Raw genomic sequence first — 17649 nt, forward strand, 5'->3', positions numbered from 1 at the left:
CTTATAAGCTCTTAGAGCTTAAAAACTGTTTTACGAGCTTATAAGCTGATAGAACTTATTTAAAAATAAACTGTTAAACAGTTAAAGTGTTTGAGTAAACTTATTTTAAATAACTTAAAAATATTGATATATTTCGTATTATAAAATATTTTTATTGTCAAAATTACCAAAAAGAATATAATTCTATGAAAATAATGTTTTAAGTTATACATATACGAAAATAGTTTTAGAATAAACTTATATTTAAAAAAAATGTTTTAATATTTTACTTTAGAAAAATTTATGTGATTTGAATTTTTTTTAAATAATATTTAATGGGTGGAGGATATGATGGAGATTTTTTAAAATATTCAAGGATATTTTAGAGAGATAGAATATTAAAATAAGATCTTTTTCAAAAAAGTATATCCCCTTACTTTTTTAAAAACAGCTTATTTTGACCGCTTATAAACTGTTTTTAAAAATTTTTACCAAACAATTTTTTGGAGCTTATAAGCTTGCTTTGGAGAGCTTATAATCTCAACCAAAGTGCTTTTAAAAACACTTAAAATTTATCCAAATACATTTGAGATAATAAAAGAACTTTTTTAAAAAAACACACACACACACACAATTTTTTTCTCTTTTGTCTATTGAAACCAAATGCACTCTTTAATTGATTAGTGGGAAATATTAAAGAACTTTAGAAGATAGCTTGCAACTAATAAAGCATGAAATCCAAGTGACACTATATAATATAATACCAATTTGATTCAATTATATGGGTCCATTAAGATTTACAAAACGGGCCGAAAAAGCAGCGTGCTTTATTAAAGTCGGCTTTTTATACACACAAAATATCTCAGTGATTGTCTTTGAGAAAAGAAAATTAAAAACTCTTCAAAGTTCTAATTCTAAAAATACAATGCGATATTACAAAGTAATACTTTATGTGTTAATATTATTACCACAGGTCCCTGTTTCGAATCTTTGATGTTTTCATATCGCTCAAATATCGTCAAACAAGAAATTGGATTTTCTATATTACAACTGAATTATTTTTTATACTACACCTGAATTATTTCTCTTGTACGATATAGTCACATTTTAGACACTAGATACCTAACATATGACGTGTATTTCCATTAAACTATAGGACCACGTCAACTTAGCCCGACAATTTAGACAATGGACACAACTTACAAGCTAATATTGAAAGCGTTAATAAGATTGTGTCCAATACAAGAATGCAAAAGTACACAACAGCAATGTATTCCACAGAGAGAAATCCTGGCATGTTACTTTTCTGCTTTTTTTTTTTTTTTTTTTGCCACCCAATTCTCTCATTCACATTTAACTAATTGCTCGAGTTAATTTTGTCCAATAACAAACAATGAACAAACCATGATCTTTTGTACCCCTGATGAAAAGTTCCAACATTAAGCTAACTCATCTAGACCTACATCAATTTGAGTCAGTTGAGAAAATGCTAATCAGACATGTTAAGAAAAATTGATCTGTGAGATCACCCTCTAGCTTTCTTTGGATTATGGCCCGTCTTCCGTTTATGGCGACTGAAGTCTGACACGAACCGAAATGTCTGGCCACAACCTGACTCGGTGCAAACATAGGGTCGAGCCCCCGTGTGAACTCTAATGTGCTCGGTCCTCGCCCATGCCCACTTAAATGACATCTTGCAGCCTTTCCAGGGACATTTCAGAGGACGGTCGTCAAGATGAACTCGTCGGTGCTGCACCAAATACTTGTGGGAAAAGAACTTTTTCCCACATCCCTTCACTGGGCAGATGTTTCTTTTGTGCATGGTCAGCTCGTGTTTTGATCCAAAACTCATGGTGCACCCCTCTACGTCACATAGATGTTCGTTTTCGTTCTCCTCATCTCTTGCTTTTGCTACCTTGTTAGGAGAAGTGGCAGATGCTTTCGTGGTTGGATGTTTCTTTGTATTTGTATCTTTTCGCAGCTTCTTTGCTACTACTTTTGGTTTACTCGATCTGGGTTCTATATCTTTACGAGTCTTTGCAGCTCTTTTCCTCAGTCGTGTGCTTGGCCCACCATCGTCCTCGTCTTCAATGAGTAAGTTGGACCATTTCTCGCTGTTCTCATGAATTTTCTTATGTTCACGAGTCTCCAGTAGCCTCGTTCCAAAATTGCTCTTAGACAGCTTGCAAGAGATGCTTGGTCGGAAGTCTCCTGGCGATTCATCCAAATTTTTGGAGTTGTCAGTCTCTTCCTTCAATCTTTTGGCTCCACGCTTGCTCTTAATTTGCTTACAAAAGTTGCCAATTGGAATGTTTTCAAATGATTCATCAAACTTTTCATCCTCAGAACTCTTTTTCTCCACTCGCTTGGTTCTACTCTTGCTCCTAATCTGAGTCCAACAGTTGCTGAGTGGAAATTCTTCCCCAGATTCGTCCAAATTTTCAACCTCAGTAGTCTCTTTCTTCAATTGTTTAGTCCCGCACTTATTTTTAACTTGCTTACGGATTTTACTGAGTGAATCTTGAGGTGGTTCGTCAACATTTTCAGCCTCAAGAAGTATGGCTTTCACATGCGAGCTATTCTCCAGCGTGCTTTTCCTCTTTCTTCTGCTTTTGCTGGTTTTAGAAGTTGTTTCAGCAGCTTGGTAGCGGTCTGACAGCTTCTCGGATCTCAGATCGGGCCAATCCACCTGGGCAGCAATCCCCTTTTCCTGCTCCAGTTCTTCTAAATTCTGGTCAACTAACAGCGGATGAGCCTGGCTAGACATCCACACTTTGCCGCACCATTTTCCGGCAACAACTATCTTTTTCTGCCTGCCTGAACCCCTTCCTTCGAAATCACTATTTGCTGATGGATCATTAACTGGGCATCTGCGTCCAAAAGCACTATATAGAACAGAGTTGTATGGCATCTGTTTACAGTAGAGAGGGGAGCGACTAAGATTCGCACTGTAGAAAAGGTTGATGCCCATTTTCACGGCCCAGTCTCCATTTCCATGTATGGCGTTTTCACTGTCTAAAGCTAATTGTATCCTTTCTTCATCCTCCTCATTGGCCTCCCTGAATGGAATTTCACTCCAGAGGTAGTTGTTTTCCAGTTCTTCTGCAACTTTTTTCGCTTGAGATTCTAATCTGGGATAGTCTGCATCAACAAAGATGTTTATAAAAAAAATATTTCTAGCTAGAAGCTTATGATGTAGTTTCTAAAATATAAAGTCGGCTAATACTTCGTGTTGTCCATTGTGAATATCTTCACATTCCGATTATACTAAACATTAGGCACCAAGTTCAAGAACAGGGAAATTTTGCTAGGTCAAGAGTACTTCAAAGTTGTGAATGCAAAAGAATCTCACCAGGATGACAGACAAGGAACACATGGGCACCACCAATTGAATTAAGCTGCTTTTCCACTTCCAGAGCATGCTGAAGGCAGAACACGTGGAATCTAGAAGAGTCCTCATCAGATCTAGGGTAAAAGGATAAAGATGTTTCTATTGATACAGAACCAGTGCTCATTGTTGCTTTGCTCTCATGGGCGACTGGTTTACTATTTAGCGTGTCAAGTATCCTTTGATGTCTAAGCCTATCAATTAACGAGTTTGAGTCAATCACTGCACAGTTACTGGTTTGAACGGTTTGAATCTTATCCGAGTCAGAACTTCTGTGATTTGTTTCATTGCATGTTTCTCTAGCTAGGCCAAAATTTGTGTAGGAATCAGAATTGTGCAAATAAACTTCTTTTCCCCCATTAATATTTGAGTCGGTATTCTCACAAGCATGTCTATTGTCCAAGTAGCTGCTTTCACCAGTTCCCCTGGCTTTGGCAGGAAACTCTTCTTCGTCCTCATTCTCCTCAGAATCGGAGGAATTACCATATGCCAAAGCCAATAGGCCAAGAGAAGAATGGCCTTTATTTCTTTCATTATTAGAATCCATTTCTAAGCTTTCATCATCCAAAGCTCGAACCGAATTACCTGTACAAGGTCGGATATCATTGAGTTCATATTTCTGCACCATCCCTACAAAAGAACGCAAGTAGCTCGCATTATAGGCCACATACAGTTGCCTAAATTCAACCACTATTATTTGGTTTGGGATCATCAACAAAATAGGCGTCACTTTACAAATGTAAACAAAACATATTCATGATATACAAGGAACACAATATGCATTATGGCCTTGTTTTTCCACCAAGCTATCATAAACAGAAACTGTGTATGACAGTGTTATGCTTACACTAATTGTAAGGCAATCATTAAGTGAAAAAATTGTGACAAATCATCCGATTTGCATGATTACTTTTACTGAAAATTCAAAAGAAAAACTGACCCAAAAACAAAATAAAATATGTATTATAAAAAAATTAACCTTATATTACCTGACCAATAATTCATTTTAGGATCTGTCGCATCACTTGTGGGATTGTGGTTGCTACCAGCTAATCCCCAGTCGTTAAATATGCTACAATCAGCTGACTTCAGGTACTGAGCAGTGGCCTTTGTGGGTTGAACTATAGCAACACATGTGAAACACAGAATTCCACAAGTGACACATGTAAAAAATCCCTGCTCATATTGAGAAGCTTTCTTTACAGCGGAATCAGTATGCCCAGTAGAATGCATGTCATTGTTATTACCTAAAGAAAAAGGGGTTTCCTTTACATCACAGAACCTTTCTTTAACTTGCACCCTGTCTAGAGTAAAATCTTCACGAACATTGCAGCTTGAATTCTTCAACTCAACATTAGGATTGCATAATCCGGGGAATCTAAACTTTGCCGTGAAATGGAATCCATCTCGTGAATTTGGGGACATTATGAGATTCAGAGAATTTTGAGGAACAAGGACGATAGATGATCCTTTCCCGAGAATTTGAAGCAGACTGTTATTCTGAATCATATCCTGGCAAAATAGCTCTTTGATCAACATTTCTCCTTCATCCTTGTTTTTCTCCTTCAATCGAGAACTCCGTGGTTTCATGGCAATGATCTTTGGTACTCTACAGTAAAAATACATACAAATGCTGAAGAAACATAATTCACAGGCAATATATAGTAGATGTCTTTATACCGAACGACATAACCACAATTCCCAGTTGAATGAAGCATTCTCTATCAAATACAAGAGAGAACATAGATAAATCTCTTACGCAGCTTTTTAGAATTTGAATCTATATTGTTAATTCAACCTCTTGAACACAGCATAAATCTCTTTAACAATGAAAATTGAGGATTTTGAAATGCAGTCTGAAGACTTGTAAACATATAATTTTGGTTTTGCGAAAACATTAAATTGATTTGTAAAAGAAAAATGATTAATACAGAGTATTGTAAACCACTAAGGCGTTGAATATGCAAATTTAAATAGCTACAAGAATTGCAAAATTGAGTGGGCTGTAATGACGGAGAGCGAATCAAATTAACACGATATCACCAAAAAGCACGATATTAGAAGTGCAAGGCACACTAAGGCCTGTGGATGTCATAGAAACTAGGCCCAAGGCATTAGACCAGACACACTAAGGGATAGCATACTATATCTAACAGAAAAAAATTTCACATGGTATCCAATATAGATGTTACAAAGTCTTGAATGATAATAAAATAAATATTAATTTGCATACAAGCAGAAATGAAAAATAAATACCATTGCAGTTTGCTCGAATTGCACCATCACTACATTTAAAGCATGCATAAAAGGCTGTCAGCCTTTAAGGGGCACCAAGGCTCATGCTTTAAATCAAAGGCACATACTTCATTGAGAGGTTGCCCCTTGACTTACATCTAGGTGCAACTCTTGAAAGATTTTTATAACCATAATTTGGAGTGAAAGAGTTCAGCAAAAATGCCTTAATGGTGCACTTTGCAGAACATAACATTCAGAAACCCCAAATGACTGCCTTAACAATGACTGTTGCAATAAGGGAATAAGATTATAAGGATTCAGTTTTGTCCAAATTTATTGATGAGCAAATGCACGGGTTTATGAAGTTCAAATTTAGGGTTCCAATTCATGAAAGTGGCTAAACATTCATCACTTCAGATGAATCAGGTTTTAACACAACATAATTTCCGGGAAAATTGCATTTGGTTGTTTCCTGATATGAATCAAAAAACATGATAGAAAACAAACCTTGAACATAACGAAAGTGCAAGATCATACAGTAACTGGAAGTGAGACACCATAGGAGGACAATTAATTGATGCCCTGCGAATTGCAGCATCTTTTGCAACCCTCAACCATTCAGGAGTAGCAATATTAGCTGCCTCTCCACAATTAAATCCTAAAATGATAATGTTGTGAAAAAATGATTAGGTTTATCTTTCAAGCCTAGAGATCTTATGCAACTTCCTCGACTGTCAAACTCTGGCGTATCAAAATTGAAACGAATTCAATGATTATAAGTGACTTACCATGACTGAACCCTGAGTGATAGGCTCTTGGAAAAGTCACGACAAATTCTCCAGCATTTTGCACCAACCTAACTCAAGATAGCATAAAAATAAGGACTACATTTTCAGATGAAGAATAAAAGTATATAGGACATGATAAATTGATAATGCAGCAAAGTGTCACCTGCAGCATGGAACACCAGCATTAAGAAGTACTTCAGGTGACATGACTGTTGTCTTCTCACCAAGTGTAGAAAATGTCACTGGATGAAAATATATAATGATAAATATACACATTAAATAGATAAAGACAAAAATTCAGGGGAATGGGGGATACTAAGCAATGAGAAGTGTCATCAACAAATACACACACAACAAAAAATGCTTTGAATAAAACAGAGAGTGTTGAGCCTCCAGTTGTGTGTGTGTGTGTGTGTGTGTGAAATCTCATCTATAAGCAGCTGAAAGAAGCATCTGTTGTTCCTCACAACTAGTTAGATTCCAACTCAAAATGTGAAAATCTATAAATCAAGTTTTCAAACAGTAAATAGCACCAACAGGCCCAAGCAGTAAACAACCATTTTTGTATTTTGATTGATAATACGTTCATTTTGGTAACCAATATAAAATCTCCTCAATGTGTCCTCCAATCTGATGAGTTCAGAACTCACAAGAGGATCATATCGTTGTCGGAGATACTGGAAGCCATAGACAGCTTATTCCAGTACCGAATCACAACTCTGTGCAATCACCGCTTTGATCAATAGCTTAACTAAGGTGTCAATCAATTGTCCTCTTTCATGATAATATGTTAAAAATGGATACATGTTGCCGAAAGAACAGAAACTTATGATATTGAAGTTATCTATTGCCGGTCAAACAAGGGAATTACTTCCACAGTAAAGGCCAAAAAGAAAACTGCTTCCATTTTCAGCCATCAACTAATATTTAACATCTTTTCCAACACAGTTTCGGAACTAATAAATAATTAGTAAGAATATTTATCAATCACAGGTTGTGGGGGAGATTGTTAATAGATGGGAGTTGGGGCGTGGAGTATCAGGGGATGGTCAGATGGAAGCAAGATTGCAACTATGGTGGCAATAATAACAGCAGAGGAAGGTAGCCGCTGCTGCTTCATAGCAACAGGGTGATCCTCAAACGCTCAACATTCTATTCTGTAGTGATCAACATCATCAGAGGATCCATATTTTGTTTCAACCAGTTGTGAAAATCAACACTGGTTCCCACAGATCCAAGTAATGTCAATGTCATATTAATATACAATAACATAAGTAGTATCTCGTGTTTAAGCCCGACATTAAGGGATGGTGCAGCAGGTACCAGCACTAAAATAGATGTGGAGACATGGTTTGGACATTTGAATGAAATTCATCTCGAGAAAGGCTTCGCTAGTCAATCCAACAATCATGTTAGATTCTAAAAAGGGGAATTTGAAAATTGGAAATCCTCCATGAGCTCACAACAATGTAAAACAGAGCATCCCATTTTTAATGTGACACAACTTTTCTTCACAAAATTTAATATTGACTTTAATATCAATATTTATGAGTCAAACTACAAGCTTACCAAGTGGATTGATTTCTCCGCCATATCCATGTTCCCTGATCACGTCCTCAAATGCGAAAGCTGCCTCGTGTGGAACACCATACCACGTCTTTCCGGCACCCATATGTAAATAATTCAAGCTATGAAAATCATGATCCTCCACATGCCACGCAAACCAGCTAAACATCATTGCAACATAAACCATAGGCGAAGTCACTCCCGGAATCTCCTCCTTCATGAACCTCAACAAAGACACACTGGCCCTGGATACTCCCCTCATGTTCCAGTCCGTCTCTCCCACAGTCACCACACCCTCACTCTTCTTTCCATTACTCCTCCTCGTCACAAATGCCGATCCTGGCATGTCATTTGCATACTCCACCGAGAAGGGCTTATCTACAGTAGCATTCCAAAAAAGGGTCTCCATTTCCAATGCATTTAACTCCTTTTTTGCATACTTTTTCAAGTAACTCTTTTCAAAACTCTTAGCCTTTGCCTCAAACTCCGACAGGGTATATCTCTCACCACTCAACCACACCGACTTCTTCACGGGTCGGTGCTTCCTGGGGCAGAACCCTATTTGCTGTTGTCGTGTGGTAAAAGTTGCTCCCTGATTCAACTCTTTTGCCCGGGCATGAAGAGACCTGTTAAAATTAGCAATAATAGTTTTCCTGGAACCTGCAGGCACAGGGGGGACAATTTTGCAAATACCATATTTAGCTGCCTCTTTTTCAATCTTGAAAATGTACCCAATTGGATCTTGAAACTCAGCTAAAGTGGGGTGATACTCTGGCGCCACCGGCATAGATTTTAACCATGGAGGAGCCTCAACACTCGCACCACAATTCACTTCAGCCGCCATTAGTGAGTAAACCAACTACTACTAAACCTCCCAAATCATATCCACGAACCAATAAGTATACACAAACAACTGTGCAGAAAAAAATTGAATATGCATGTAACCAAATGTGAGATCTGGGGGGTTTACAGGGGAAGCATTGTGAAGTATAGAATGCCGAAATTAGTCAAAAGTATGGATTTTGAGATTCCCTTTCGCCTTATTCTATAATATTTTGTGGTATTTTGTGGGTTTTAATGGGGAAATATATAAATTTTTTGGGTAGTTGTCTCTCCTCTGTTTCTTGGTAAGAAACGAACAGAGGAGAGGAGAAAAGGTTAATTGAGAGTGAGTTAATGCTAGTGTGAGACTGTGCACTGCTGGTTTAGTTCAAGGTTGGGCAAATGACTGTGACCTTGGATTAAATTACTTTTTTGCCATTATATATATATATATATATTATTCATTTAGTTTTTGTGTTTATACCCTTGGTTACAAAAATAGATAAATTAATTTACTAAATTCTAAAAAATCACTTTTTTATCTTCTTAAAATCTGGACTTCTATAACAATTGAGTATGATACTTGAGATTTCGTTTCAAATTTAAACCACGAAATCAGACCAATTATAAGTTATCGACATTGTCTCTCTCTTTTATCCAAAACTAAAAAGCCATATTTTTTTGACATATTTTTTTACCTTATTCTCAAATTCAATTCCATTGTTATATATTTTCTTTATTTGGATTTGGAAATGAACTTTGTTTGATTTATTTAGTAAATGAAATAGATTTTCTATTACACATGCTGTATATCAACTCTTTTAGGCAGAAATAATGTGTCGGGTGGTTAAAAACGTGATTTGATTTCCAAAAAAAAAGGTTGACATGGAAATAAACAAAAGTGTATAAAATTAAATTAAAAGTATCAAATATATGAACCATACTACTGTAAGATAATTTTTTTAAAAAAAAAAACTTAAATTTTTTTTTAAAAAAAAGGAAAATATTTTCTATTTATGAAAAATGAAATATTTGGAAAGAAAAAGAAGTAATTATAAATTAGTTTATTGGATTATTATTTTTAGTATGTTTATTATTATTTTTTTCCTTTGTTCAAAAATCATAAACCCTGCGTGCAGTTCCTAGCCAAACCTCCACCAGCTGCAGTGCGCTGATCCAGGGTTCTTCCAGTGCCCGAAGAAAACGACGACGTTCCGGATGTCATCCTCACCATCTCCGCCATGGCAGCACCTTTCATAGCAAGGAATCTCCGCCGGCGAGTGGGTCCCGCAGTCAATCTCAAGTGGGCACCACAATTATCCCTGTTTTCCACTTCCGCGCCAGCCATCTCTGTACCTGATGTAGAACAAGGTTGAATCATGTTATTCCACCAAAGATTCGATATTTTTCCATTTTTTGCGTCTGGGGCTGATGGGTTTTTCCAGGAGTGGTTGATATCGTGAGAAAATTGGTTCTTTTTTTATAATGGGATGGTAAATGATCTCCTATTCTGCAATGGTGTTTATTGATTTATGGTTTTGCAGAGAAAAAGGGGAGGTCAACATGGTCAAAGCTACTTCTTTTTGTACCAGGTGCCATTACTTTTGGCCTTGGCACTTGGCAGATCTTCAGGAGACAAGAAAAGGTTAGCTTTTGTATTATATTTATTTCTGGATTGTGTTATCTTACCTGCGGATGTTTGTTCCATAGTAGTGTTGGTTTGTTTTCAGTTAAATGAGTATCTTTTCTACTGTTTTAAAATATTTGGTCAATTTGTAAGATATTTGGGAGTAGTAGCTGATTGTGATTATGCTTTTAGTTGATGCACAAAATTGTGAGAATAATGAACTACTTTTGCTGCTCATTGCTTAAGATCACTTTTTCACGTAGTTATTTGATCATAAGCCGTGCAATCTAACCATACAGTGTGATGATTTTGATTAATGCAACAAATTTCTTTGCATTTGGATTGGTGAGAAAAAATGAAAAAAATCACTATGTAACTTCCAATGGATCTGGGCCATGGTTGAAATTCATCCCTCCCACTCCCTCTTGGTTTGCATGTACAGATAAAAATGCTAGAGTTTCGGCAAAGTAGACTTGGAATTGTACCACTTAAAGGCAACCAAATTTTGTCTTCCATTGGCAACCCTGATTCTTTGGAGTTCAGGAGAATACAGTGTAGAGGAGTTTTTGATGACAAGAAGTCAATATATGTTGGCCCACGTTCAAGGAGCATTTCTGGAGTCACTGAAAATGGATACTACATTATAACTCCCCTTATTCCAGTGCTTGGTGATCCTGAAAGGTAAAATTTTGGAGAGAATATTCAGATAAGCAAGCCAATAAATATTATTTGATGTCATCCACCTTCCGGTTTTGCTATTTAATTGTGTTGAAGTAATATAAGTTTTGAAAAATGATTTGCATTGTGATGCAGTATTTGTTCTGCTTCTGCAAACCATTTTCTGTTTGCTGGACAAATTTTTTAGCGAGCATGGAAAACATCTAGGTAGTGTTTGGATGTATTTGCATAAGGCTTTCTCATTTTCCTACTGACATGGTAATTCTATTTAATTCAACCAGTCATCATTACTAAAAAATCCTTTATTGTATATTATGTTTTTACTTTTAACTCAATATTTCATATATTAGACTCTAAAATACCCCGTAAACCAATAAATTAGCTTAATATACGAAATGTGACATCACCAAAACAATAAGTTTTTTCATGATTTGACATCTGCAATTTAAAAAAATATCATTTAGAAGTTAAAATCAAGCATAGATTCCAAAACGCATTTTCTCGTAATGTTTTCTGAAAACATTAAAAAACAGTTCCATACATTTGCCATCTGGGTGATCAGGGGCACTATTGTTTTACTTCACAAGTGATTTGTGGCTGTTGCTAAAGATTTCCTTATTGTTCTTATGAATATGATAGCGGCAATCCTTGATTTCTACTATATTCATAATAAATTTTTCTTGGTTGCTTGATGTATCCAATATGCATTGTCAATTATGTTCATGGTTTCTGAGAATACAGATAAGTTTATTCAAACTATCCTTGAATTTCTTGCAGTCTGCAATCACCTGTGTTAGTCAATAGAGGGTGGGTGCCGCGTAGTTGGAGAGACAAGGCATTAGATGTCTCAGAGGATGATAGACTGTCAAGTAGTTCATCCATCCCAACTCAAGAGATCACAAAAAATTCTTGGTGGCAGTTTTGGTCTAACAAACCAAAAAAACTCAAGGTTGTAACTTTTGTTTCCTTGTGTTTTGGCAAGCGTTAATGGACTTAACTATGAAATAAAATTACAACGTGTTAAAGCTGACAGGAGCATGATGCATCTGTCGTCTCAGTAGAAGTCCTTGGTGTTATACGTGGTAGTGAGAAGCCAAGCATATTTGTGCCACCAAATGATCCTGGTACCTCTCAGTGGTTTTTTGTTGATGTTCCAGCAATTGCTCAAGCTTGTGGGCTTTCTGAGAAAACACTTTATATGGAAGCTATCAATGACAATATCAAAGCAAGTAGCCCATACCCTGTTCCGAAGGATGCCAATGCACTTATTCGTAGTTCGGTTATGCCACAAGATCATCTTAATTATACATTAACATGGTATGTATCATTCTGTTGCCCTTTTGTAGTCATCCACTCAAATTTGCATCCTTTTGTACTTACTTGATACCCCTTCTATCAAATGAGCTTGATTTTCTTGGTATTTTCCTCAATCACTTACTAGATTTTCCAATATATGAAAACCTTTAATCTTCCCATGATTTCTTGGTGCCAATTTGCAATATTCATATTTTAGTAGTATTATGCTCAATGTTGGAGAACTTTTTTTCTGAATGCATTTCATATTTATTGAAATTACTTATTTTTGAAGTTAATAGGCTTCCTGCTTCTATCATAATTTAGAGCCATGACAATCTTCAGCTTCATCATATAGGGATGTAGCTTCCATTCCTCTACCCAACCCTTGAGCTATCGAATCAGTTAAGAATTTGAGTCAGAATAGGAGGCTAGGGTTAATGGGATATCTGGATAAACTTCTAAAAGGCGTCTGTCATCACCACAGTTGTTAAAGGCTCGGTCCTCGTGCCTTGGCACGACTCTTTATGAAGCACACTCCTTGCCCACGAAGCATGTGTCTTAAAGCCTCAAGCTTGCTTTAACCGAGCCTTGTGTCCAAAAATCAATTTAAGGTCGAATATTGTCTTATTGCGCCTTATTTCAATAAGGCTCACACCTTGTTATTTACCTTGAGTGAGGTTATTGGCCAGAGTTATCCAGTTTTATCCTACACGGATATTATTTAAGTCATCCAAAGATTGCCTCGAAAAGACTTCCTTGCTACTATTTTGCGGTAACAGGATTACACGTTCGGGTGGGTGGTGTTTTTTTCCTTCTATGTAAGCTGTTACATGAATGAGTCTGATTTTTAGGAAATGTGCTGAGACTTCTTTAAAGTTTGAATTTTTGCGATGGGCTTAACGTTGATTTCTTTTTCAGTTATAATCTCCATTTTAGTCTCTTCACTTGTGATAATCTACAACAATGGTTTTTTCTGATATAAAAAATGTTATCCGGTGCAGGTACTCACTTTCAGCTGCAGTAACATTCATGGCTATCAAGACACTCAAACCGAGAAAGAATAGGAGATAGCGCAGTTCATTTTCAACAGCTTTAACACATGACGAGTTGATTCCTCCCTCCCATGCAAAGAATTGGCAATTGGGGTGAGATGAGGCATTTCGGCATTCCGGCTTACAGTGTTGCACATGCCACCAGGGAAGTAAACTTGATTCTTTTCGTGACTCTTTTTTTACATGCTTCTATGTTTCCTTCACCAGACCTAAAAATTGATGCTCCATGATTCTTGAGCTACGTTTTTGTTACAATATGCGGTTGCAAGTTTCTGTATTCAATAAAAAGATCATGTCTCATATTTTCGAAATGAAATATCGTCCAAATGTGCAATGTACACGGGTGAATTCCCCCATTAGTCCTGCATTAAGATGCATGGATGAACTCTCCCTGTTGACTGAAACCCCTTATAAAATGCATAATACTCCTTAAAATACGCTAATATATTCTATAATGTTTAAGATTTAATCAAGTATATTTTTAATATTTGTATCGAAGACACTCAAGCACAGGTGTATCATTTATAAGATGTTTCATACATGATTTTTAAAAACAACATAAATTTTAATATAATTAAATTTACAAAAGAGGTTTGTAAATATTTTGTAGTTTTTTTATGGTGTATATACAATTTGACTTGTAAATTATGTGGAAGTAGAAGTCTGTTATAAAATGTTATATTTTGAATGTGAGAGATATTTTTTTTATCATATATAGATTTAGAATACCACCCCAAAAAAAAACCCTTCTCACAAATTTTAGCACATGTCCAGAGTAAGATTTTCTAAATTGGATCTATTTGACTTTGTTCAATTCTTAAAATTAACTACTACTTTAATAATCAAAATCTGTCGTTAACCATTAATACAAAATCTGGCGCCAGAATAAGCTAAAAAAAATCTTAGTAAAACAAAATATAAATATAAATAATATATTTTCATTTTAATTCCACAAATATAAATAAGTAGCAAGCATGCATGTCAAGTCAAAATAAAGAAAAAAAAAATGGACCCGGACTGGTAAATGTTGAAAAAAAGATGGGCAAAAAAGATGGTTAGCCCACTGATCATTGTCCTAAACAAACGCTGCACATATTGCACCACCGATCCACCGCCGAGAATCTGCACATCCCCGACGGCGCCGCCGGCGAGGACTCCTCCACGACCTCCGCCGGAGGTAGGACCCTCCCCTCAGCGAACAAAGCCCGCCCATTCCGCGGCTGTCCCAGAACAATCCCTTCTTCCAGCTCCACCGCCACACTGCCGTCTCCGAACCTCCTCTCCACTTCCAGATACTCCCCCAAAGACGCCCTCCTGGCGGCGTCGCCCTCTTCCCCACACAACATCCACCACCTCCGCCTCTGCCGGGCCGCAACCCCACCTCCCCTGACTTTCTCCGGTCTCCTGCTCCTCCGGCCCACTGCCGCCGCGGAGATACTGGAATTCTCCCGCTGGGACGCGGCCCTGAAGGTGATGGCCTGGAGGGTGACGCCCATGAGAGTGCCCAGTGTGGTACTTCCATCGTGGAAGAATGATCCAGTCGACTGTAAAAGAAAAAGAAATTCAAGAAATGATTTGCTGGAAAGATTAAAAGGGTGAGCCATTTTTGTACCTCGGTGTCGAGATCGGAAGAAGATAGCGAAGAATCCGACGGGGAAGACGGCGGCGGCAGCATATCGTTTGCCGGATCTAACATCAAATGGTTGTTTGTCGGTAGAAATGGAGAAGGAAGCAGAGCAGCTACTATGGTATATTTTTTTGACATGTAATGTAATGGCTACCAACTGAAATCCAATCTTGGAATAAATTAAATTTCATTTTTTAAAAAAAATAAACAAGATATAAAATATATATTTACTACTTATCGTCTCATTTCATGAGTCAAGTAGTGACTGTCTTTTTATTATATGTTACTTATTTATCATTTGTATGTAACACGAAACCTCTAATTTTATCATTTATCGTCTCATTTTACACATTTTACAAATTGAGCGATGATTGTGTGAAAATATGTATCATTTTTTGAAAAGTAACTATTTTTTCCTCGAAATAGATTATTTGCTCTCTATTTGTTTTGTGCACATCTTTTAGATTGAAATTTATAATTAATTTATATAATAGAATGATATAAATAGGAGAAGGCTCCACACACCTAAAGAGGAGATGAAACTTTCCACCTAAGTAAGGTGAGCAATAATTCTAGTAAAATGTTACATGGAAAACAAATGGACCACTGGATGTACACAAGTGAGACTTGATATTCCCAACAAGTTTTAGAGTTGGTTGGAAAATTAACAGTGATTCGATGTAAGAAGTAAATGTTTTCAAGGGGGAAAAAGGTAAAAGTAATTTAATGCGATCTCACGAATTTAACTTGTGAGACGGTTTCATATCAGTTTTTGTGAAAATTATATCATTAGATGTTTTATAAAATGATAATACGACTCTATATTTGTGAAACATATCGATTTGATTTATATTTATAATAAAAATAATAATACTTTTAATTATTTAGATCAAATCGAAGATTCATCCCACCAAATTTTAGCGTAATAACTATCATTGAGTTTTAGTGTATGATTATATACTCATAAAAATCAATAAGCAAGAAGTCGGTTGGACCTTCTTCATTGCGACATACTTGATTCCTTTTTCTACGTTTAGAGGATTTTATCCATAATATATTTTATATACAAATTATTGTGATATGAATTTTTTAATTGGATCACGCGTGATATTATATTATTTTTTAAAATATATAATTATTTATTATTAATATTGATGGATTTGGCCCATGGATCTAACAAGAGATCAACTCCTTTTATATGAAGATAAAAATTTAAAATAAGCATACAGTCCCAACAACACACGATAGTTGATAAAAGAAAAGCAATTAAAATAAAATTGTTTGTGAGATTTGGCCTAGGGATTTGAAATTTAATTTAAATGGCCTCATGAAACAAAGATTTAAAATGCAAGTTCTAACGAAATAATTTTAAAAGTAAACCTAAAAAAAAGTTAAATACAAATAAATTCATTTATTCTTTAATTTAAAATATAGTGCATCTGACAATCAAGAACATCACATTTTAAATTAATGCTTTTCAAATTATGCCTTTCTATGATTTTTTTTTTACTTGGAATTGTGAATTTTATACAATATCTTTTAAATTTTAATTATTGTTTATTTATTTTTATTTTAATTTTTTTTACAAAATACTATGTTGATCACTCACGGAATCCACACTAGCCAAAAATCCACATAAATCTCGTTTCCCCCTAAAATTATAGATAAACCACATGTATATATCCTAGTGTCTTGTTAGACCAAGATCATTAATATATTGCAAATCTTTACCATTATTCAAACTTTGTTTTTGTAACTGGTTCAATGTTACGTCAAATTTATAGATTTTATTTTATGATAAATTTCATTCAATATTATCTATAATTTTATATTATACATTGTTTGATTCCTGGATGAGATGATAAATAATGCATAATATAAGATAAATCAATATAGTTGGATAAGATAAATATGCATGAGTCATGACACTAATTTTTTTGTTGAATTTGAGTTAAATATTGAACAAAACAAAAATGAGTAACACTCTTGTGAGACGGTCTCATCCGTGATACGGGTCAATTCTATCCATATTTATTATAATAAGTAATATTTTTGACATAAATTATAATATTTTTTAATGAATAACCCATATAAAAGATTCGTCTCATAAATATGACCCTTGAGACCGTCTCATAGAAGTTTTTGTCAACAAAAATAATTGATTAGTCGATATCTTATCCACCGTGTCATGAACTCATGGTGTAACTTTTATATAAACAAATAAGTACCCAATATATCTCATGGTGTGGAGAATATATTTATATTAGAACGACATGATCTATATTATTGTAAAAAATGATATGTATCATATGAAAAAATAATAGTTTTTCAATAATTTAATCGAATAAGAAATAGGCAAAAACTTCTATGAGACGGTCTCAAGGGTCATATCTATGAGACGGATTTTTAATATAGGTTATCCATTAAAAAGTATTACAATTTATGTCAAAAGTATTACTTATTATTATAAATATGAGTAGAATTGACCCATTTCACAAATGAGACCGTCTCACAAGAGTGTTACTCAAAGAAATATATCATATGAAATTGATTCGTGACAATTCACGTGAGTTCTTGTGTTGCTAAACTAT

The 17649-nt window shown here is 35.4% G+C and overlaps 3 protein-coding genes across 3 annotated transcripts; 1 reads left to right on the forward strand and 2 right to left on the reverse strand.

Annotated features, from left to right (window-relative positions):
- Nucleotides 1-1267: 1267 nt before the first annotated feature.
- Nucleotides 1268-9139, reverse strand: LOC140879537 (lysine-specific demethylase REF6). Its single transcript, XM_073283289.1, has 7 exons — nucleotides 7960-9139; nucleotides 6554-6632; nucleotides 6391-6458; nucleotides 6110-6260; nucleotides 4357-4976; nucleotides 3332-3997; nucleotides 1268-3120 (listed from the first exon to the last, which is right to left on the reverse strand). Exons 1-7 carry the CDS (start codon nucleotides 8798-8800, stop codon nucleotides 1505-1507), a joined length of 4041 nt encoding a protein of 1346 aa, XP_073139390.1. The 5' UTR covers nucleotides 8801-9139; the 3' UTR covers nucleotides 1268-1504.
- Nucleotides 9140-9892: 753 nt separating this feature from the next.
- LOC140881598 (surfeit locus protein 1-like) lies at nucleotides 9893-13727 on the forward strand. The gene is made up of 6 exons (XM_073287030.1): nucleotides 9893-10149; nucleotides 10323-10423; nucleotides 10848-11086; nucleotides 11861-12032; nucleotides 12117-12400; nucleotides 13381-13727. The coding sequence occupies exons 1-6, from the start codon at nucleotides 10020-10022 to the stop codon at nucleotides 13448-13450; spliced, it is 996 nt and encodes a 331-aa protein (XP_073143131.1). The 5' UTR covers nucleotides 9893-10019; the 3' UTR covers nucleotides 13451-13727.
- Nucleotides 13728-13940: 213 nt separating this feature from the next.
- LOC140881599 (uncharacterized protein At3g17950) lies at nucleotides 13941-15310 on the reverse strand. Its single transcript, XM_073287031.1, has 2 exons — nucleotides 15044-15310; nucleotides 13941-14975 (listed from the first exon to the last, which is right to left on the reverse strand). The coding sequence occupies exons 1-2, from the start codon at nucleotides 15194-15196 to the stop codon at nucleotides 14499-14501; spliced, it is 630 nt and encodes a 209-aa protein (XP_073143132.1). The 5' UTR covers nucleotides 15197-15310; the 3' UTR covers nucleotides 13941-14498.
- Nucleotides 15311-17649: the final 2339 nt, after the last annotated feature.

This window comes from Henckelia pumila, chromosome 2, assembly GCF_033568475.1.
Source record: "Henckelia pumila isolate YLH828 chromosome 2, ASM3356847v2, whole genome shotgun sequence".
Classification (NCBI taxonomy): Eukaryota; Viridiplantae; Streptophyta; class Magnoliopsida; order Lamiales; family Gesneriaceae; genus Henckelia; species Henckelia pumila.